Source organism: Necator americanus, chromosome V, assembly GCF_031761385.1.
Source record: "Necator americanus strain Aroian chromosome V, whole genome shotgun sequence".
In the NCBI taxonomy this organism is placed as follows: domain Eukaryota; kingdom Metazoa; phylum Nematoda; class Chromadorea; order Rhabditida; family Ancylostomatidae; genus Necator; species Necator americanus.
In genome coordinates this window covers 21,045,425-21,067,914 of record NC_087375.1, presented here as the reverse complement: position 1 = coordinate 21,067,914, position 22,490 = coordinate 21,045,425, and the positions used below count along the sequence as shown (strand labels likewise).

Sequence of the window (22,490 nt, the reverse complement as noted above, 5' to 3'; positions counted from 1 at the left end):
TTTTTTTCGTACGGCGAAATGGCGGAACAAAGGAGGCTATAATATAACAGTACAGTACAGTACAGTACTGTGACCTGTCACAGTGTCTACTGCAAACGACGGATTAATCCTAGACCTCAGTTGCTGGAATCCAATACTAGTCCTCTATTAGTACCAGTTGATATATTTAAAAATTTCTTTGACGAATATTGAAAAGTTAGTAGAAGCTTAATATAAATCAAGGAAAATAGTTTGATAAGATCTTTTCTTTGTAACCAAAAACGTAATATGATATATCAAAATTTCAATGAAATTTATGATGCTAAGAAAAAAGGTTACTGCGGAGAAGAGTTGGATGTCGTTTGTTACCAATGACTCGCGATAAGAGGAAAAAAACATGATAACGTTCCGATTTAAGAAAAATATGGAGAAACGAGAGTTCGCAAATCTAGTCTCTTCTCTGGTCCAAAATAGTCTTCACAATATGAACGTATCCCCGGAATTGTTTTCACATAAATTTTTAGCTTGAGAAACTGATAAGTGCAGCCACTTTCATGCCTAAACTAACCAGAAAAACATAGAAGTGTTGAAAAGTGCAATGGTCTTTTTGCAAATTTTACTCTCCAAATGTTTACGGGATGAACAGTACTGATCCGTGACTGGAATTCACAGCCGTGCTCAGCATTCGCACCAACTGCGTCACTTTTAACTATAGTTTTTACTAAAATGACTGCATTCGAGAAATTAGAAGGTTAGAATTGGCCCATACGGTGGCAGAACATGAAAAAAAAGACGCAAGAAGAAACCTTGAAAATCAGAGTTAATCAAAGATGAACCCCCACACAAAGGAGTTAAAATCGATAACACATCTTCAAACGAAGAGAACACACAATCTCTGACCAGTTAATTGATCACCGTTAGATCATAAAACGTTCCTTTTCGGCTACCCAGACGCTATTCGCTAGACGTGGATTTTCAGAAGGATCCGTGGAGGAGCCAGTGGTTTACAGGAGTGAAGCCCAGAGAGTGTCCCAAAGAGACCACTACATAGTGTGCATGTATGTGTGCCGTGCGTTCATCGGAAACCAGTTCAGTGTGGTTCTTTGATATAAATTGTAGCCATTGATGTCACTGCAGGAATCAGTTGAAGAGGAAAGGTCATCACGAATTGTATAGAACAGACAATTCCTTCCTTTCACAGGTGATCTTTACAATAAGCAACCATAAAGCAAGATAGGAAAAAACAATGTGGTAATAAACTTCCACTTCGTTCGACAATATGTTCATAACAATATGTCTAACATAACAATATGACAATATGTTTTTTTTTTTAATCTTAAGTTCTTTCCATTCTAAGGAAGGATTCAGAAGGAAAGGAGCCTTGAAGGTACCATCATGAAAAACGTGAGCCCGCTCTTACAAAGTCGGCATGTAGATGGATAGGGCCAGAAGACTGAACTTATCTTAACTTATTAAACATTTGGTTGTAGTCGTACGACTGATGGGATTCACTTTACACGCTTTCCTTTAAAGGCGGCGTGTCACGATCTTGACCAGTTGTGGAACACACCGCGAAAGCGCAGAGTTGGTGTAGTAGACTGCAGAACCCAGCGAGGTACCACTAATCTTTCCCCAATCGTTGAAAAAAACGGGGTGGGGATCGGTTTATTTCCTACGAGGCACGTAAGAACGCACTCCTACATACGTTCCAGTTCCCTCATTGGTATCACTTGGATAGGCTCATGGAACTACATCTCTGAACTCCGCTCGATGCGGCCCGCGCTCAAGGCGCGTTGCAACTGAAATCGTCGTAAAAAAGAGCCTCGAAAGCGGATGACAAGAGAGTGATAGCCTCTTTCATGTCGCTGATTGCGACGATTAGTGAAAAATGAGCTGATCCACGCTGGGCTTCGCAATCTACTACCCAAACTCTACGCTTTTGCTGTGAGTTCCCCACCATATCAAAATCATGATAAGCTGCCTTTAACTATGTGTATGGGCAGTAAACGGTTGTGTCGTCTGGCAAATTGAGCGACCAATCTATCTTTTGGACATCTAGAGAGTGCTGTGGTGCTTGTGAAATACGTGCTGTAGTAGAGGGAAGGCAACATCGAAAACTCCATGGAAAGCTGTGCGCAGAAACACCAGACGTGATAATGTCGTACATAGAGTCGGCGCCGAATGTCTCCAAAGATTGGGCGCGACGCGTGTACCGCGATGCGCGCCCTCTTCGTACTTGACATACACCCCCTCTCCCCCCTGTGTTACACCAATCGAAGGCGTTTATAGTTTACTAGGTTGGCAGGTGCCGACATCATTACGACACTAAAAACGAAAAATCCTGACGATGAGTTCAACAAATAAGCGCGGACTAGTTCTATGCCTCGCAATGTCGTTTTTCTAATGAGAATAAGTTATGCCCTATTAGCCCAAATATCTCAGAAAATCCCCAACAAATCTCGGCAGGGTTCCGAGAGATATGGGTACTATACACCTATAACCCCAAGACTGGATCCAAAGATGACTGCTGGAGTGAACAGATAGCAATGGGATCTTTCTGAGCCCTATCACGCAATATGTATACAAACAAACTCGGATTCTGCCCCTAACTACGACATATTCTTTCCGAGAGAAAGTCGCTCATCGGCGGACGCAACTTCAGTGTGCATTTTTACGTCTGATAAGCAAGATTTCCGTGATTCTGCACTATTTTTGAACTTGGTTTCTTGAAATATGACCAGGATCATGTCATTACTTTCTTGATTTTGAGCAAGTTGTTTACTCACTTGTGCTGATTTACGGGATTCGTATACCTTTTGTCACATTGCTCTAGACGTGCTTGTGTGTTCTTTAGAACTACACTTTGCAGATGTTGCTTCGTCGCTGTCACCAACAGCTTCTATCTTTAGCTGGTTCGAAGAATTCTAATAGGTTGCTGTCTCGAACAACTCCACCCCAAGATAAAGCCTCAACAGCGCGGCCAAGTGCAGTGATGGGTGTCAGGTCGGATTTAAAGGTGCTTGTTTTAAATGATTTTTTAGAGTAAATTCAAGTCACTTCACGTGCGCATTCGATTACAACAGATTTCCCGATGGTATCATTTACCCATTAGTGCTGCTTTTTTTACATGATTCGTAGGTTTCGAGTATATAACGAGCCCTACATAATTTCGCCTATGGCTCATTTCTTGCTGCAAATACACGCTGAAACCGTAGTATATCAGGTCATCGAGGATTCCAGTAGTTGTTTCCTATTTTCTCCTACTTCCCTGTTTCGAAGAATGCATTTTTGAACGAACTAGAATCAGTGGCGGTTTGTGTGAACCTGATACACCTGCGAGGGACCTTTCAGGGAGTTAGCCTGGGGATTCCCCCAGTACTCTCTTCTCCTGGCGCTTAGTACCAACGTTTACCCTGAACACCCAAACCTCCTACAGCAATCTTAACTTTGGAATTACGCATTTCGTTCTCGTCCTTTTGATCGTTATGCGCATTCTTTGCCTCTAGCGCAGACAATGTTCATAGGTAGAAAGCGCGACCGTACAATTTGTCGCTTCTAGTTGGAAAAAAGAAACAAAGATGAACTGGACAAAGTTGGTTAAGACATCGTTCATGATTTCCCATCACTGTGGGTTTTAATGACTCGCTTCTTGCAGGTTTCTGATGTCGAATCAAAAGTAGGCGAAAAGAAGAAACGGTCGCTCTTCGGCACTAGTGACGCTCCAATCAATATCAACTTTCAAAACAAAAGAGGAATGATTGGATACGATCCCGAATTACCGATAGAAGACATAATTAAGGATCTACCAAAGCTTGCGAAGGAGCAGAGGAAAGTGAGTTGAAATCCGAAGTTAATTTTTCTCCTTTAAAACTCTTTTTTAAGTTATTAAACGTGTTTCTCAGGACATTTGCCCGTTTTAAGGTCTGGGAGGATTTTTTTTTTTCATTTTTTCCATTTGTTTTACTCCATTTATACCTATACCGTTCAAACAAATAGAATCCATTCCTGTTCTTTGTGGAACTTGCTTGTAGTATACCACATTCTGTGTTAGTTCAGCTACTCAAGGAAGAAATCTCGTCGATCTCTATGACAATTGAGAAAACAGAGCTGCTAGAAGATCTAGGATCAGTACGTCAAGATGAAGCTCGCATAGAGTGGAAGTTTGACTCTCCTGAGGTAATATCTTTCATGATATCTATACTTTCACTTAGCGTATTTTAAATATTGTCCGCCTCTATTCTAATTTTAATTTGTGACAGTTCGATCACAACTAATGTGAAATTCTTAGTATTTTTGCCCTTATCTATTCTTGAATGTAAGCTGAAGATTTTGGAGAATTGTCTGTTGTTACTAGCCATTTATTTCCGACGCTTGGTAGAAATACACTGCTATTAGAATTCAGGCGTTATCACGCTGGCGCACTGGTTGTGATTCTGACTGGAATGAGGGTTTCTCAACTGTGCAGTTTGTCCCAACAGACAACAAAACCGCGATATTTAAGTGGGTGTTCTCAAAAATAGTACTTTTTTAGTCGCATCATTCTATTTATTTATGTAAGTATGAATTATTTTTCCCATTTAGAGGACATATTTGCACTGAATTAATAAAAGATGGACGCATAGAACGAGCTGGTTGGGCTACAGTAAAGTTGGAGGATCTAAAATTTCTTAATAGAAAGAAGTATCTGGGCAAATGGAGGAATTTCTCCCATCTTCTCATCAAGGTGAGCTTTCTGACCCTCTCGCATCTGAAGTCCATTCCAATCACTATGTCAAATTCAAAAGTGAGTGTATGAACTTATATTCTTTGAATTATTTATTTTATATATATATATATATATTTATTTATTTATATAACATCCTGATAAGATGTCAAGAAGAAAAGAAATTCAAATTCATTCACCACTATTGACTGAATTCTCTGGATGTCTTCATCAAATGACTTGTGGTGGTTTGATTTTCCGCCAAAAAGTTACATGGGAAGGAGCACCGCGCTTCTTGCAATTTTTACATGCATTCCTTTGAAAGTGCTTTGCCGAAGTTCCGCTACTTTATGGCATTAGCCTTGTAGAAGCAGAAAAAACATCGCATCGCACTATCGCAGAGAATAGAAGTATAAATGTAATCGCATCACTGGAGAACCGAGAGGACGGTAGAAGGAACAACAAAAAATAACGTCGCTAGGAGGTACAAATTCGATGCATCGGTGCTCATTTTCTTGGCTTGTATCAATGGTTGAGCTCACTAATATGGCCGAATTATACTACCTACGCAACAGAATATTAAACCTATGTGCTCAGAATTGCTGAGAAAAGACCGCGACTACTGGGTTATCTCGATTTGTCAAGGACCTCGTTCTTGCTACAACAGTGCTATCTTTGGAGATGCACCATGTTGTGAGAGGTCGTGAGCATCCTATAAGGTGTTTCATCAGCAGTTATCACATGCAGACTTGAAGCAATTGTTTTTGAACCGACTCTTACATGGTCGTTGAAACAGGAGAAGCATGTGCCCGTGTTATGATCCATTCCCATAGCATTTCACTTCCAGTTACTACCATAGAGCCGTAGGCACTACAGCAACGTGTACTCGGGTGCTTTATTAGAAGTTGCGAATCGGTAAAGGCGGTTCAACGTGGGGGCGACCGGAGATTCTATTTCGATTTCCTTCACTGGACTGGGGATACCTCAAGTCCAGTGGCTACGAGGGCAAGTCTCGTTAGATGAATTTAAGGAAGCCATCCGTCAACAAATCACTGAAATCAACAGAGATCTGATGGGAAGAGTGGAGACCAATTTTTTTCATCAACTTCAACAGAGAATCAACGGAAACGGATATCACTTTCCATATGTAATTCTCCGTTTATGGATTATTAAAATACTGTGTTCGTACCTATCTCGTTTTGCCAATGAGTTTTGTTTGAAGCAAGAACTAAAGGCTTTATTATTATTAGTATTATTTATTCATTTGTTTATTTCACAAACACTTTTTTGCGCGTCGCTCCCTGTATTTATGGAAGTGCTTGCGCTTGGCATTCTGATAACAACTACTCTTTTTCCATCGTTTCCGACAGATGGTTACAGAATTTGCATTCGATTTTAGTGTCGTGGTGATGGCCGCAGCTATAAAATAATGCTTCACGCACCATTGGCAATCGATATGACATGGGGAGACTCATTCTCGTATCCACTGCACACGCACGGCGGCCCATACTGGCAGTACGAGAAGATCCCATTCTCCAGATTCTTCCATACCGTTGCAGGACGAATTCAAGACAAGCAATATCGAGTGCATCTAGATGACGTTAGGTAAGATATGAAACAATTCCATGGAGGATACGCCTTCCTTTAGACTCTTGCATAACTCTTGTTATGTTTCAGCTCACTTGGTATTGTTCTCATGGACCGGATAGACGGTGATTTCCAACTAGAATTGGACTACATTGGAGTGTATAACGATAGATCACATTTAGAAGAGTTTGCCTATGAGACTTACACTCTACCTCTATTCAGTACACACGGGTTTTAGATGATAATATCTATGTACATACAAATAAATAAGACCTATCTGGCTCGTCCTCTTTCAAGTACAAATATATTTCCCAACTACCGTAATGACACCATCTTTTTCAGCTGTTACGTGTCAGTTTCGTTTCATGGAAATTCGCTGCAATATCAAATGGTGGTTTTTGCACTTAGATGTGCAGATATGTACAGTTCTATCATACCACAATATATTTATTGCATTTCAAGAACGCTTATAATCATTAGTAGTCAAATAGTCAAATATTACAAATAAGTCAAATAGACACTGCAACGCTCAAATCGTTGATGGCAGATCATATAGTAGGAAAGCCGTACGAATGTCCTACAATAAGATGACGGCAACGAGGCAAAATACAGACACCTATGACCCGAGTCCAGAGTAAAGACTCTAACTATACATGTAACATGAAGTTCTACAATATGATATCCTTTTTCTTAGACAGCATAGGTATGTACGGCTCCAAATCGATCTGAAAGATGGGATTTTATCACAGTGTAGAAGAAAGGAATGAAAGTAGGCAATCCTTCGAACGATTAAGAAAAAAATTATGAACAGACCCTATCACCATCAATAACATGTGGTCGATGTTGCATTGCTTTCGTAGCACTTTCTGGGTGCTCGAACGTGACCGATGCAAAACCACGATGTAAACCCGTCTCAGCATCCTATGAGCAGCATTTTTTTTATTAAAAGGAGAAAAGTGAACGAGTCGACTCCAATAGAAACTTACAAAGAACATATTTACACTACGTACTTGGCCATACCTACTGAAGTAGTTCTGCAGCTGATCTGAAACGGCAAACAGAAGAGATGCAACAGATGAAGCGCTCCTCCAGCAAAGTATTTTATTTTTACGGAAAAATATTATGGTTCCCATGGCGGGAATGAAGAATATAAGATTCTTCAACCCCGCCATGGGACGCTGTTTAAAAAGTTTTAGACCCTATCTTTTTTGTTCCAACTTTCAAAGCTGAATACAGATGTAGTGATCTGCTCAGAAAAATTTTTATCTTAATTTAGAACTCGCGCTTGTTGCATTGGTCTTGCGACTGCGATCTTGCGCTTCGCGCAAGACCAATGCAACAAACACGTGACACACAAAAACATCTTTGCTAAGTCACACGTAGACATTATTGTAGACATTACTGCAGTTACATGTATGCTTTATCTGCATACATTACACGTATCCAGATAAAGCACCGCAAAATATGAGGGTCCACGCTGAGATGTCGTGTTCTTTCAAGATGAATGTAGTGAAAATTGTGAAGAGGAGATGTTGCGCCAACATCAAAGCCCCAAAAGCGCAAAACAGGCAGGAAAATTAGAGTGCAACCTATCTGAGATTCTTATTCACCTGCATATTATGCGAGTGTGTCCTACCTAGTGTGCAGCTCAATGCTCAAGGAACCTTTGCTTGCAAAGGTTCTTTTAGTTCATAGAATCAAGTGTTTTACACTAAATCCCTGTTCTATTTAAGCACTCACTGAATGTTAGCTGAATATGTACTAAATGGGAAGCGCAGAAAAAAAGCAACGCAGATAACGCAGATTGCCACAATAAGGGCAGCAATGCAAAAAGTGTGATTGAACTGAACTGATATGGAAGCTTCAAAGATGATGAGGTAGAGGAAATAACATGTAGGAACTCACGTTTCCCAGTTACCCATTTGACATGGGTTAGGTATACTGTTTTTCCTATAGCTTGACCGTTATTAGCTTGTATTATCGTTCGGCGAAGATTGTCACCAAGAAACCGAAGTGACGAACGCATTGAGACAGTAACACGAATCTGTGAGTATGGGGTGTGCGAATTAACTGCTATGATCGGTAGACACAAAAGGAATGTCCATGTGGTCGTAAACAATGCAACAGTTCAGACAAAATGAGATAAAGGTGAAGACAAAATCGGTGCAGAAATCAACCAAATAGGTGAGAGAATGGGATGCGACGGTGTGAGCAACTCTACGCCCCCGAAACATACCCCATACATCGTGAACGCTTACGCAGACAGTCACATGACACCGTCAACACTTCCTCATGGTGACTATGTACTCGTTGTTGAGCAGCATAGTTCCGAATCACATGCAATCACGATGTGCAGTGACGTCAACGTGTGTACTACGTGCGCGCACTGAAATGTAAACGACAATATTGTAATCTGGACAGTTGTCCGCATACCAGTTGCTGAATTCTTCCTGTCCTCTTCTATCATCTGGACATCTTATATTTTCGAAATTGAGCTGAGTGTATTCCTCAAGCTTGACTGTGTGGAAATCCTTAGAAATCTTGGGGACTTCCCTGACTTGCTTTACCTTTAACGAGTCGTCTTGACCTCTGGTCAGATTCCAAGTGTTGTACAGAAGACGATATCATAGAAATAGTTGTACTCATTGTATATGTGATACGATGTTCTCCAACATCTAGTGAGGATTCGCTAAGTTTGCTTATGTAGATGTGATACTCATACCAGCACGAGTTCGGGCGAGGAGTGGTGTGAGATCACTGTTGTGCTTGTTTTACAGAATTAGTACAACACGGTCAGTATGGATTACTTCTCCTATAAGCACAAAGGCTGGAAAAGGACGAATGTGCTGTGATCTGCAGCCTCATTTTATTTTGTTGATAAAAAGCTCTTGCGTCAGCTCATTAGGTTATATGTGTCATCTATTGTTAAGTCTTTCTCAAACACTAACAAAAGGACGCACCACACATATTTCTAACCTTCTGTTGCAGGAGGATTATCTGTCAATCCACCAGACAATGTGGTATGAAGGGCTAAACTTTTATGTAGAACTTAGGCGAAGCTCTAGTGAGCTCTTTTCCTTCTTGTTTCTGTTTTGTGGCACAATGGATGGCGTTTTCAAATGGATAAATATTCCGAGCAATGCGACAGGCATGTTGACCATCCTACTTAGGATACAAAGAGAAATTCTTACGTAGATATGTGATTGCGTGGGGACGTCACTTTGTGGAAATAATATATACAAGTGCATACTCACATGCGCTTCCCACGCAGAGACATTGCTGTACAACGTGTTACTGCTATGCTATCATTACTGGCTAAGCAATTTTTTCTTTAAGTGATGTCTAGAAGGTTTATGAGCGGTTTATGAAGGACTTCGTAAGCAATCATTCCTGGCGCAAACCAATATCCTTGACACCCAGTAGAGTTCACAGATGCAGTCACGTAGCTTGTGCATCCCTCTGCGAATTGGTAATTACCGATCGATTACCGTCGCGTCATCGTGCCCGATCGATAATAACCTATTGCTTGCAACGTGCAGAAGCTATCAAAGACGTTCGCGGACGCGATCGCGGGTTTTTTTGATATAAAAAAGTAGTATGATTCTGCATTTCTGAAAAAAGGCTATTTTTAAATCAGACCATGTCAGTCAGTTCAGTTATCAGACTCCAGACTTAAGTGATATGCCTTCAAATTTTGGTCGTACTTGACTTAAACCAATTAAACGGCGGGAGGGTGTTGCGGTCTAACGCGGGTATCCTTGTCTTCGCAGGGATGTGTCGTCCTTATAGACATCTGAGACCATCCTTTTCGATCTTCAGCTAGAGCTCGGATAGAATCTGTCCATCCGTCGCTATTAAATAAACGGAATTTTACGTCTCGACCGAAGTGTCTGTCAATGCCAAGTGTCCTCACATATTCCCTTACCACCTCCGTCCACAACTTTTTTGCACGACTAGGAGGCCTTTTCAAGTTCGGGACTGGGAGCATCCCCAGGACAACTTGGACAATCAGACGGTCTCCTCTTAATGTGACCAGAGAAGCGAAGACGGTCTTCCGTGACTTCATTGGAAACCCGGGCTAGATCTTGGTGTTTTGCTCGTACTAGTTTAGTCTTCCGTTTTGCGGTGCAGCAGTAGTAAAAAAAAATCCACAAGAATTCAATGTACTGACATTACTTATACGGATCTTACCTATGGCTAGTATCGAGACTTGTTTCGGGAACTTGGATCTATGTGGACTCTCCGGACGTCGGCAACGGCGAATATATGACGTAGGGACCAAATATTCTTTTAATCTCGGTTCATCGAAAATGGATTTGAATTTTTATGAATTTCGTCTTTGGGATCTCAGGCAATGTCATCTGTAGTTCCGACTCAAAATGACCTGCTTTGCACTTGCACTTGCGTAGGCGGTAGATGTCGAAGTAGGGCGATGAATGCTTCGTCCAGCTCCGCAGTCCGCTTGCACCTATGGGGGGCTCCGTAGGTCAACTATCCACGCAGTTGCACCAAATGTCAGGTATTTTTCTGCAAATACAATTTTAGCCCAAGCATTTGCTGTATCCCATGTACATGAATCTTTTTGTTGCGTGCAAAAGTAGCTGAAAAAGTGACATTCCTCAAATGTCATGAAACCAATCAGGATCACCCTCTTACATGTTGATGATTGATATAGGCATCACGTAACCGTTGGTGTTCTGAGGCCATACAACGTTCCTCTGCTTTATCTTTATCTTTACTTTTAGTACTTTTGAAAACATTTCAGAGGAGAAAATGGTCTAGGACGTAGACGACTATCACCTACGCTGTAGCTAGTTTTAATGATGCTTTCTATGGTGTATGTTTTCTCTTTGGTGGTTGCTGCTGTATTGGCCGGCATTCTTTTTATGGTTCATGTTGATCTACATAAAGAAAATACTTGCCATATGACCTATATGTGGCGATATATAAGTTTGGTGGTAAGTTCTAGCTTTTTGCTTGAAAAAAAAAACTTCTTTGAGAACAGAACTGAGATTTTCTCAGCCCGTTGATGTTGATGGAAACGTTGTGCCTAGTTACGGACTTTATCGATATATGGAAGGGTTTGTGAACGTAAAGACAATGTGAGAACATTCAGTTCTTTTCTGCCTTCAACCAGAATGGTTGAAGGGTCTTGGTTTACAGGAAAATAGGCTAGATTTGCAGGGCAATTTCTCGCGACCATATTCCTGTACTATTTGTTCCTGGGAGTGGAGGAACCGCCAAGCAGGTGAGCTTAACCTTCCAACGATTTCCCTTGTATCATTATTCCCGAAGGCCTACTTTCGTATAGGTTACTTATATAGTTGGGTCAAAACGACATGAAGCACGGACCGCGCCAGCGGCAGCGCTCGGAAGCGGTGCGGTGGAGACAGCGGTTGGAATCGAGGTGGGACCATGGCGAACTGCAGAGGTGTGTGGCGGTAGCTCTACGCTCCACCGCTCCGCTTTGAGCGCGACCGCTTGCGCAAATATCCGTGTTTCATGTCGTTTTGACCCGACTATACACTGCTTTATTCGACACCTTACAATATGCATTTCAGCTTTTTATATGTTGCTGGTGACTTTCTTCTCTTTTCAACATTTCATACCTCTAAGCAAATCGTACATAACCTATGTGCGTTCAAACATGTGCATAATTTATAACGTCTACCCAAGATTAATTCTAAATAGAATAGAAAATTTATTTTACCCTGAGGGTGAATTGAAGAGGAATCTCCAGAATTTGTGTTGTCGTTTTCACCTACGGTGTACCAATAATTGATTTTCCAAGGTGCGCTCAATTGCGTCGGTTATGATGAACAAGACTGAAATGACATCAGCGCCCTTTCGGATGCACTTTTATGCTGTTGACTTCAACGAGGTACTCGTACAATATAGCCGTTTATTCATGATTTATGATTCTTATCTTCAGTTACTATATTAGTAATGTTTTCAGAATAGCTAGTTCCTTAGGGACATTTTCAGGAGTTATCTTTTCTCAGTGGATCGATTTTAAATCGACAGCGAAATTTCGTCGTCAAAGCGATTTCAACTATACAAAAGCTGTATTCTCGGAAGGTAAAGTTAGATATCTTTTTTAAAAATTAAACTATGCAATCTTGACGCTTTCATTTTCACTCTGGAAAATTGCTTCTTTTATCCATCCATTCTGTACATTTTAACGAATTTTGCAATTTTTTGAAGTTCATATCGTTTGCTTCCGCATTTTAGATAGTTCTTATTGGTCATTCTTTGGGAGGAACTGTTATATATGCTCTACCCGCTCACCCTCGATATGACATTTCTAAGATGGGACTTGTTATCATTTTAGCATCTCCCATCTCGGCTCCACGTAAGTTTTCAATCGCACGATCTAAGCAATCAATAATAGAGATGTTGGTTAGCCATTTTAATGGACGAGGAAATGAATTCGTTCTACGACTCCATGCAAAAAGCCTGGCATTCGCGCCACGACGGCTTGCAACACGTTGGGTTGGTCTCCTACAGCGGCGGCTCGAAAGACTTTCAAATACCTGATCATTTGGCGGCTATCAAAGGGGTAAGTGTGACTATCATTCTGTTCACACTCTCAAATAAATCGCGTGTTTACGAAATGATATACACGAAAGCACAGTCATTTGGTCACTTTAGTTGCGTTACAGTTAAGGCAGTATAGCGGCAAGATGAAGAGGTGTTCGCCTGTCCTGAACACAGCCAACTGAGTCGCTGTCGGGAGGCAACCTTGCACATCTGGAGGGAGCATTTTAACACTTTCTTGAACCGACAAACAACAGACAACCGTCAGTCCCTGAACTCGTGCACGTCCAATGACAGGCACACACCACGATCAACGAAGAGCCACCGATGGAGTCGGAAGTTCTAGTCTGTATTCAAAAAGTGAAGAATGGCAAGTCTGGAGGAGAAGATGGGATTAGCGTGGAAATGCTGAAATCTCTTGCTCCTTCTGGGATTCGTGAGATGACGAAGATCTTCCGTTCATAGATTGACCAAAGGATTCCTCACTCGTGAGGACGCGCTATTGTAATTCCTCTCCAAAAGAAGCTATCCGCTACGGAACTAAATAATTATCGAGGAATATCATTGCTGCGTGTAATGTACGAGGGGGTGCGTGTAAAGAGGGTCCCGGCGGAATTTCGAGCATGCCCCAGTCATGCCTCGTCAGAGCAATTAGCGATGGTGCGTGTCCTAAAGAGATTCACTTTCGTTAGCACCTAAATAGCTGACTCTGCTTACCTACCGCTAATCATACGCTGCATCACCGGCTAGGATATAATTCACTCAATTTAGTAATCGCAACAGAAGCAAGAGAAATCCTCACGTAAAAAATGAGATAAGGATGTACCTAATAGCTTCAAATTATGTGCACAAAATTTTTCGTTAAAACGAAAAATTCCAGCTTTCGAAAGTAACGGTAATGAGAACTATCGTTATCCTGTAACTCGCAAGCTTTTTTGTAGCCTAATTTATTTCTGGGCAGAGGAACCTTCTGTATCTCTGACTTCTTGAGACTTACAGGAAGGAAAAGAGTTCAAATTTGGTAAGATTTCTAGACTTTCTGAAGGTGATATAAAGACAAACTCACTCCCTTTCTTTATTAAGACACCATACAAAATGCCATATACTTCTATCTAACACTATTATTCTTTGACTTATTCGGTGATTTCGACAGCTCATATCACTCTTCTTTGCATATTTTCTTGTAACTCCGCAGTTTTCTGCGTCTCTGTGGCTAGAAGAACATCTAAGACGGTTGTCTGCGTCTTCATGAACTACTGGAGCGTGACCTCTTCGAGGTATGCTCGCGTATCCGCCGGCATATCCACTGGGCACATTATGTCTCCGAGGCATTCGCGGAGAATCCGCCGGGACCCTCTTTACCGTTCCCCTGTACAAGGTTTTGGAGCGGATCATCCTGGATCGACTAATCCGACATTGCGAAGAAACCACCCGTGACAGCAAGCCGGCTTTCGCCCTGGTCGATCGACGATTAATCAGGGGCAGCAGTTAAAACCTCTACAGTTCGCATTCTTGGGGTTCAAATTCGTACGCCTAATAAACGACATGAATAGAAGAACAACTGCTGCAGTCCGAACACTAGCTATATGTACTACACCGTTCGAAGTGGAAACTGGAGTGAGACAAGGGGCCGTGGCGGGACTCTTTCTGTTCAACTTTGCTGTCGATGACATAATGCGAAGAACACTTAAGCCGTGTCCCGCCGTTGTCATTTTAGCTCCTTGTACACGTCGCTTGGTTGATTTCGAGTGCGTCGACGATGTAGTAATATTCGCTTCTAGCAGCGCGAAGTTACAACACGCTGTTAACCTTGTATCGAAATTAGCTGCTGCCTACGGACTGCGACTCCGTCCTGATAAATGCAAGCAGATGTGGGTCTCCTCGAAACCCTCAACGGGAATCAGGGTGGGTAGGCAACCTATGGAACTCGTGGATGAGTTCTGTTATTTGGACTGTATGCTGAAAAACGATGGCAGCTACGAGAGAGATATTCAGCAAAGATGCGCTAAAGGTAAAGCGGCATTCAACTCATTGACTAAATGACTGTGGTCGACTCCATTGCCAACGGAGTGAAGCTGCGAATCTACCTATCGCCCTATCATGATGTACGGATCGGAGACTTGGGCAGTGCCAGCGACGGTGATGCAAAAGCTTGACTGCACGGAGAGAAAGCTGTTTAGACGACTGCTATGGTACTTTTGGCCATTTGCATGCTATAACGAAGAACTTTAATCGGAAGTGGACATGGTGTACCGGCGGATGGCAGAGATGACACTCGGAGAGGTGTTTTTTTTTTGCATGTATTGCTGGTTCTTCGACTACGTTCGAATTATACTGTTGTGATCAACTAATGTCGAACTGTTACTTAAATTCTTAAAACACCAATACAGAACAAATTCCAGAACCGTCAAGCCGTTCACCGACCTTCGTGGTCGATTCGAGGTGTGGATACCCCAGTGGATCATCTATGTATTCTATGGTGCAACCAGTTAACCAGGTAAAACTACATACACCTACATCAAAAGCTACTGAAGCTAATCGACTAAGCCATCCATTTCTTGTCATTTATGGAACAAGTAGAAAATTGAGAGTTTCACGTGACCTTCACTTTCCGATATGTTACGACGGCTGTTTCGCACGCACTTACGCGGAAAACGATTGATAACGTCGAAATAGAGCTAGTGTTTAGTGCAAAGGCTCCTATTGGCTACTTCTCACTTCTCATTTTAAAGATTTCTTAAATTTTATTAGAGTAGAAGCTTTTGCCCTTACTCAATTTTAACATATGATTGTTTTTCTTTTCTATTGCAATAGACAAAGTATAGTTTTCAGTGCGAGATTACACGAATACTGTTTGAATGTCGATAAAGCTACACTACAGATGTTACCTAGAAATTGCGTATCTGCTGTTACTTTCTGCATTTTTACTGAATCATTTGGGAGACACATAACCAGAGCTTGGATTTGAGCTAGCGTGCTAGTATTTGTGTTCTTAAAATATGCTTGATCAATCCTCTTTTTGATCTGCCAGGCTTATTTCGGCTCAACTTCCTACACTTACCACACGCTTGCTCATAGAGCCAAATACTAGTAACAAGTTTTTTTCTCTTCTCGTCCCTTTTTAGGCTAGTGACCACTACGGATTATTCTTTCTAATTTCAATTTCTGTTTTGCAGACATTCCACGAGAATCCTCTATAATTATGGCATGGAAGAACTGTCCAAATCTCATCCCCGATCTGCTAGTGCAGTTATTAAGGACTTTTTCCAGGAAGAGAGTCGTTTAAACATGAGTAATGTTGACTCTTTAGCCGATGTTGGAAAGATAGGAATTTTTGACTACCCCTGGGTGTCGAGGATGTACAGAGGTACTATGAAGGTGGATTTTGGATAAATACGTTGCTTGTTTTTGCTATTATCACCGAAAGCTATGTTGATGTATTTACAGAACTCAAAGAAGTTCTTCGAACTCGAATTTACATCACCATATATGGTGTATAGTGTATCATTAGCATCAACTTGTGATATGACGATGTTATTTGTCTATTCAAACTCATGGGCGCGTTCTGGTGCTTCAGAAGGAAGTTCTAAAACCATGAAGGTTGACCTACCTTATGGGCTGAATACAAGTAACCTTTTTTGTTACTTCAGTGAGTTGCTTTTGAAATACCATTATTTATTTACAGGTGCAGGACACATTGTTTTGGAGGGAAAAGCTGGTTGTGAGTTTGATATGACGGTGAGACCCGACGTATTCTATGCATGTTACTTGGTAAGTACTTCTGCCAACCAGATATTTTCATTGAAAAAAATTGAATGTCGTTACAGCTGTTGATTTCTAATGTGAATATGTTGTTACACTTCACTTTCTCTGTGCTTGTAACTTTCACAGTTATGGAGAAGTTGTTGGGTTCCAAATGGATTTGTCCATTGAGCCGAGATGGCTATTATGTTAATGGAGTCATCGTCCTTCTACTGTCAGTTGATTTCTTTCCTCCATATTCAGAACATTTTGTAATTTTGAACTTCCCTTTCTTGCAGGTTTTTCAGCTTCACTTATACCGTCTGGATTCTAGAGTGCGTTCTTGCAGTATCTATCTTCTACTCACTTTCATGCGCTTATTTTGTTGCCAGTGTAGTGAGATACGTTAGAGATAAAATGTGGGTTGACCAAGATCACATGTCATTTCAATAACTTTAATGTTCTAACCTTCTGTTTTAGATATTCATCTATTTCTTTGTGCCAGAAATTGAACGAAAAAGTGTTGAAGTTGCTTATTGTTGTTCTCCTGCCAATTAATACTCACATTGCAAACTCTAGTATAGCTTTGCTCATTGCTTTGGTAAGTTCTAATGATTACTTGTAATTGCAAGTTTCTAAGTAGCCTATTTCTGCACTTTTCAATGGATGTTTTTTTTTCCTAGAATGGATGTTTTTCTTTCTTTCTAACCTAAGCAACTTGGGATTGCTCCAAATCTTTCCTGCAACATGACTGACAAAACGAACAACAAACGTATTACTATTTCTTTATTCCAACGTACCAATTTTTCTTCTTTCTTTCCTTTTCTTCTCCTTCCTTTTCCCTTTTCTTTCCTTTTTTTCTTCGTTCAAAGGATTGGGTGTAGCGCAGTCGGTAAGTGGTTCCGCTGTTTGGACGATTGGTCGGAGGTTCGAATACGCTTTCGTGAAAACCAGCCTTTTCATCCTTCTGGGGACGACAAAGTCTGGTACCAGACTTGTCTGGGAGGACGAGAACACGACGTGACACATCAGCTAGCCCCTGCAAGTCACTGCATGGGCAGTTACATATTCATAAATCTAAAACGCCTCTAAATTGAAAGGAAGGTGGTGGTGCATCCCAAGCGAGTTGATTAACACCAGACACTTTATCCACTACCAATTTTTTCTGCTTGTGTTCCGATGAAATTGAATCCACATAATTTTTGATCTGACTTTTAAAGTCGTGACAGAAAATACGCCGAACTTGTAGAAGATTTGTGTGGAGCATGCAAATGGCAACAATTAAAGCAAATTTCCACGACACGTCAACACGTTTTGACAATAATTTTCAATAATTTGGTGGTTTTAAAATTATTTTCTGGAGTTATACATGAATGGTGTTCTGAACTTGGGAATATTGCAGAACAAATCGTCAGGACCATTTTGCATTCTGCTCAACATAACCACTGGAAGCATTGCTGCGGCTCTCGGACTGGCTGGACCGGTTCGTGATAGAACGGTTCATGTCACTAGGAATCTAATGGACATCAGCTCCTTGAACATGGGGTCTGGCTTGCACGTCTTGTGGAGCAACCTCGGTTCTTCCCAAGTCTTCACTAGGCTTACGTTTTTCTTCATACTTTCGAGGGCTGCAACGTTTGTTCGTCTGCCACAGTACCTTGTCTCCATAAAAGATTTCTTTTTAGCTGTCCTTCTTGTTGTTCCAGGTTTCATGGCTAGTCAAACAAATCTGTCGCTTGAAACATGCGCCATAATTGCATCATTCCTTCTTTACCTTGTTTCTCTTCTGTAGATATCGTTGGTAACACAGATGAACGTGCCAAATCGTTACTACTTCAATCTCTGTTTTCAGTTCCATTATTAATCTCGTGCTTAGGAATAAATGTACGTGTTGATATGTCTGTGATCCAGTCACTTGCTGCAATAAATGCATTTGTTATTTAGATTTTATATGCGGGATTGTTTTGAAGTGGTTTTAAAACCGCTCAAAGTATCATAACTATTATTTCGTTAATTATCCCCTTACTTTGCTCTCTGTAGTCTCTAAGTTGCTCTGTTGTAGGTTTGAATGGATGACGACAGTGACTTTGACGTGAGTTTTTTTACAAGGACGTCGTATTATACTCCTTTTAAATGCCATTAATTTTCTTTTTCTGCCATTTTTTTGTCTAGCTTGTCTAAGGCAGCATACCACCTATCTGACGTGGTGACTGAATCGGCAGGAAAAGCTATGCTAGAAGGATTGCTAGATTGCAGGATACGGGGTTTGTTTCCTCTCATCTCCTCCTAACCGTCGTAAAATAGCATGGAAAACGTATTTTTCACGACGATTTCTGTTGCGATGCGCCACCGTGCGCCATGAGCGAAATCACGCATGATCCCGCAATCTACAACTTCATCTCTAGCTTTTCCTACGGATTTCGCCACCACGTCAGATTCATGTTATGCTGCTTTTAAGAGGTTAGTTCCCGAGATTAGCAGCGTATCACGAAATTGACGATGTTGAGATGTCTAAAAATAGTTAGAGGTAAGGATGTAGTTCACGAACATGAACGCGATCACCTCACTAGTAATTCAGAAGATGATATGTGAAATGGCCTTCGGTTGCACCGATGTCCCAACGCTGCAACTTATTGACGGTTTGTAGAACGATGGCAATCTGCAATCGGTATTCTTCAAATAGGGAGCAGAAGGTGCTCCATCCGCGGTCCCGCAGCTGGAGCATCTTCTGCTCCCTATTTGAATTACATTAGTTTGTGGACGTTGGACGACGACAGAGCTCCCTGTGACACGTAACAGGTTGCATCGTAGAAGCACTGGTGCAATCAAGGCCGTTTCCCACTTTTTCTGTTAATTTAGCGTCGTTACGCGCATAGTCGTGAAATACACTCCTATACCTATCTAGTCGAAGATAGATGCCCACGCCGTCAATTACGTGATCCGCTGCCTTTAAACGTTGTATGTTGCAAGATATTGGACCTAAAGACAACGAAATGCCCATGAGTTCAATGCTATCGTAGTGACAGTGTTGTGAATGTAGAATGTAGTCACTGTGGTAAGATAATTGTACCTCCTAAGTAATTTATGAATCAATATTATTAATCTCCGGTTTATTAGTCATCGTTTTGAGATCTTGGAAAATCCATGACTACCTCTGCAGGAAGAACATCTTGAGTCGCCTCATTCGTCGCAAGGTAGTAGTTTGGTTGGGATACTGGATGGTGCGCTAGACGATCCAAAGCGACATGCTCGCGCTCAGCACAATGCTCTAGAACGAAGGCGGAGGGACAACATAAAAGACATGTATACGAGTCTCAAAGATGTTGTTCCTGACATGCAAAATGAGAGAGTAGGTTTTAAAGGGGACTTTCAGAATTCAAAATGTCAGCAAGTTTCCTTTATTTAAGGCTTCTCGTGCTGTGATTCTGCGACGAGCGATTGAAGTGATTGAGGAAAAACAACAGCAACGTGCTGATCTTAAAGCGGATTGTGAACGTCTAAGAAGTGAAATGGCCGACTTAGAAAGAGAGGTTCAAAGTTCTTTTTCTGTCAACTTTCTCTCGCTAACAAATGTTGGTAGTTCTGCCGAGGAGTCCATTTTATATGCAGCAAAAATAGTTGCATATGCGTTTCAGGTAGCAAGACTTCGTGAAAACCTTGCAAAACCAAGTGAATCGAAACGTAGTAGCATCTCAGGTGAATGTTCTCCGCAGCCAACTTCATTGTCAGCCATCGTTAAAATTGAGCCGGAATGTAGGTTATTTTGCAGTCGTTTATGCTTTGATTTCTTACATTATATTGAGCTACTACTTAGATAAGAGATGTTAGTCATTATTCAATCTTCATTGGAAACCGCTTAACAACTTTTAACACAAAGAAAAATTGCTAACATGCAAAACACTTGTTTTGTGCACCTTCGATTTTTGAAATGGTGTTGTTCTGTGCAAAAACATATCTCGCTGTCTATGATAAGTACTAGTTGGAACTACATTATATCTTACGCCTTAGGGACGCTATATCTTAGGATACATTATATTGCAACGTAAAATAATAGGAAGTCTTATCTTGCATGCGATAGAATATAGTGGGATCTTATTTGTTGAGAACTCTTAACAGGCTTTTTACATGAAGAATTTCTTACCCCAACATTACCATTTTCTTCATTCATTTTCTTAACATTACAAGATTTTCTGATCTTAACATTACCGGCAAATCATAAAAGGTTCGAAATTATTGATGTGGTATGTTTGTATTAAGAAATGAAATTGTTGATTAATGCTTGATGTTTGAATTGGTGGTTAAAGTTGATGGTTAAAGGGTTGATGGTTAAAGTTTTCGAACTTTTTTTAGTAGCGTGATGATTAGTAACAACTGCCTGTGTCCGTGGTTGTTAGAAGAGATTACCTGTTTTTCCTTCTTGAAGCAAAGGTGAAATGACTCAATGACTAGTCGCTTTATTGTATTTATGAGGAAATAGATCGTTCCAGTTGTAGACAATGCTGCCAACGATGCTACTCCGATTGTTATATTTCTATCAGTTCAGCCACTTCAGTAGCACTTCAGGGGGCTAAAAAAACTTTGGAGAGGGCGCTAAACAGATGTAGTACATTCGGAATCTGCAATTAAAAACATCAGACGAGTCAGACTTAGAACAATAATAATTGCTTCTTTTCATTTCAGTGAGATCTGAAATGTGCGTGAAGGGTGAACCAATGGGTTAAGCTATATCCACGTGTTGTCCAGACTGTTGTGATTTGAAAAGTCTCTGCCAAATATTCTTACCATACTTATATTGTTGCTGTACATACTTCTTGTTAGGAAAATGGTGTTTACGTGACGTGACCAGAATAGTGTTTATTCAGTTGTGCGTGTATGTAGTACGATACATTTCTTCGAGGCGCTCGTCTTTAAAGGAGAACTGGCTGCGTCGCTTCCATCGATCAGTTATTGAGTATGCAAAACCTTTGTAATTTGTGATTACATCATTCTCCTTTTAAAACTATTCTTAATCTCTACAGAAAGCGTTTATATACCTATATAGTCAGCAATGCGAACTCACCATAATTTACGCTACATATATGTCACTGAATAAATTATGATACTAAGTAATTAGTAAATGTTCAATAAAAAAAAGTGTTAGGTTGTGAATTTGTGACAACTTTATTCATGCTTTGGAAACACTGTTGGCTTTACACATGACCGGTTTTCTATTGAAGGAGGTGCCTAAATCCTCAGAAGGATACTTACAAGATTCCTTTGTTGTTGTCTGACCCTATGATGGGACAACTGAGAAACTCGAGCAATGGTAAATTGATGGGTCTGGATTCTCGACGATATCGGCTGTTGAGATTCACATTATTTTGTCCGGCAGCTGCTACTCTGCTGAGGTCATACTCGGTAATTGACTAAGTGATACCAAACAGTTGAAGAAGAACGAAGATGAAAATATTTATGAGTAGTGAAAACTTTGGAAGATTTCATGGAACGGGATTTTTGTGAGTCCCTTCTTAAATGATCAATAAAGCATGTAGATCCATTCGTTCTTGTCACTTCCAACAAGAAATGTGAAAGTTTGGCAATTTTTCAATGAAATGAAAGAACTAAAATTCATAGAATTGCTGTAGGATTTGGAATCTCAACGGTAAAATTCGTTTTTAACTCTTGTTTCATTCTACCAAATGTATTGCAGGCTAATTTCCATAAATGTCGTATTTCTTCTACACTAAGTGGCACACCATATATGAAAGAAAGACAGATATAGTGTATCGTGTCTAGGCGTACTACTCAGTCAAATTTACACTTTTATCCATTTATTTATTTTGAATGTAATGTAGATGTAATGTGCTACACATAGCCATAGTGGTTGATTTATTCAAAAGTAACGACGGCTTGCATGGGCTCTTGCTCATTAATCTGCTACCGTTTTCAGTTTCTGGATGTTAAC

General features: G+C 40.8%; 5 protein-coding genes across 8 annotated transcripts; 3 read left to right on the top strand and 2 right to left on the bottom strand.

The window, feature by feature from the left end:
* Positions 1–2,848: 2,848 nt before the first annotated feature.
* Positions 2,849–6,506, top strand: RB195_014657 (uncharacterized protein; the record flags this gene model as incomplete). Its single annotated transcript, XM_064205019.1, has 7 exons — positions 2,849–2,995; positions 3,635–3,811; positions 4,036–4,155; positions 4,382–4,479; positions 4,561–4,702; positions 6,081–6,286; positions 6,359–6,506. 7 exons carry the CDS (start codon positions 2,849–2,851, stop codon positions 6,504–6,506), a joined length of 1,038 nt encoding a protein of 345 aa, XP_064060900.1.
* Positions 6,507–6,936: 430 nt separating this feature from the next.
* Positions 6,937–8,513, bottom strand: RB195_014656 (uncharacterized protein; the record flags this gene model as incomplete). Of its 2 annotated transcripts, XM_064205018.1 has the most annotated exons (5): positions 6,937–6,993; positions 7,082–7,189; positions 7,255–7,313; positions 8,174–8,312; positions 8,505–8,513. In XM_064205018.1, 5 exons carry the CDS (start codon positions 8,511–8,513, stop codon positions 6,937–6,939), a joined length of 372 nt encoding a protein of 123 aa, XP_064060898.1. The 2 variants fall into 2 exon arrangements, with proteins under 2 accessions (XP_064060898.1, XP_064060899.1); XM_064205017.1 differs by lacking the exon at positions 8,505–8,513 and having other exon boundaries at positions 8,174–8,294.
* Positions 8,514–9,986: 1,473 nt separating this feature from the next.
* Positions 9,987–10,334, bottom strand: RB195_014655 (uncharacterized protein; the record flags this gene model as incomplete). The annotated part of the gene is made up of 1 exon (XM_064205016.1): positions 9,987–10,334. One exon carries the CDS (start codon positions 10,332–10,334, stop codon positions 9,987–9,989), a length of 348 nt encoding a protein of 115 aa, XP_064060897.1.
* Positions 10,335–11,088: 754 nt separating this feature from the next.
* Positions 11,089–18,338, top strand: RB195_014654 (uncharacterized protein; the record flags this gene model as incomplete). 2 transcript variants are annotated; one of them, XM_064205015.1, is made up of 17 exons in its annotated part: positions 11,101–11,226; positions 11,291–11,370; positions 11,453–11,516; positions 12,060–12,149; positions 12,254–12,346; positions 12,500–12,620; positions 12,673–12,827; positions 15,208–15,302; positions 15,982–16,049; positions 16,116–16,183; positions 16,253–16,433; positions 16,491–16,576; positions 16,633–16,781; positions 16,846–16,965; positions 17,027–17,147; positions 17,949–18,185; positions 18,253–18,300. In XM_064205015.1, the coding sequence occupies 17 exons, from the start codon at positions 11,101–11,103 to the stop codon at positions 18,298–18,300; spliced, it is 1,902 nt and encodes a 633-aa protein (XP_064060896.1). The 2 variants fall into 2 exon arrangements, with proteins under 2 accessions (XP_064060895.1, XP_064060896.1); XM_064205014.1 differs by having other exon boundaries at positions 11,089–11,226; positions 15,982–16,183; positions 17,949–18,338.
* Positions 18,339–18,614: 276 nt separating this feature from the next.
* Positions 18,615–21,497, top strand: RB195_014653 (uncharacterized protein; the record flags this gene model as incomplete). Of its 2 annotated transcripts, none has more annotated exons than XM_064205013.1 (5): positions 18,615–18,638; positions 19,707–19,895; positions 19,954–20,076; positions 20,182–20,299; positions 21,409–21,497. In XM_064205013.1, the coding sequence occupies 5 exons, from the start codon at positions 18,615–18,617 to the stop codon at positions 21,495–21,497; spliced, it is 543 nt and encodes a 180-aa protein (XP_064060893.1). The 2 variants fall into 2 exon arrangements, with proteins under 2 accessions (XP_064060893.1, XP_064060894.1); XM_064205012.1 differs by lacking the exon at positions 21,409–21,497 and adding an exon at positions 21,227–21,267.
* Between the last annotated feature and the right edge of the window lie 993 nt (positions 21,498–22,490).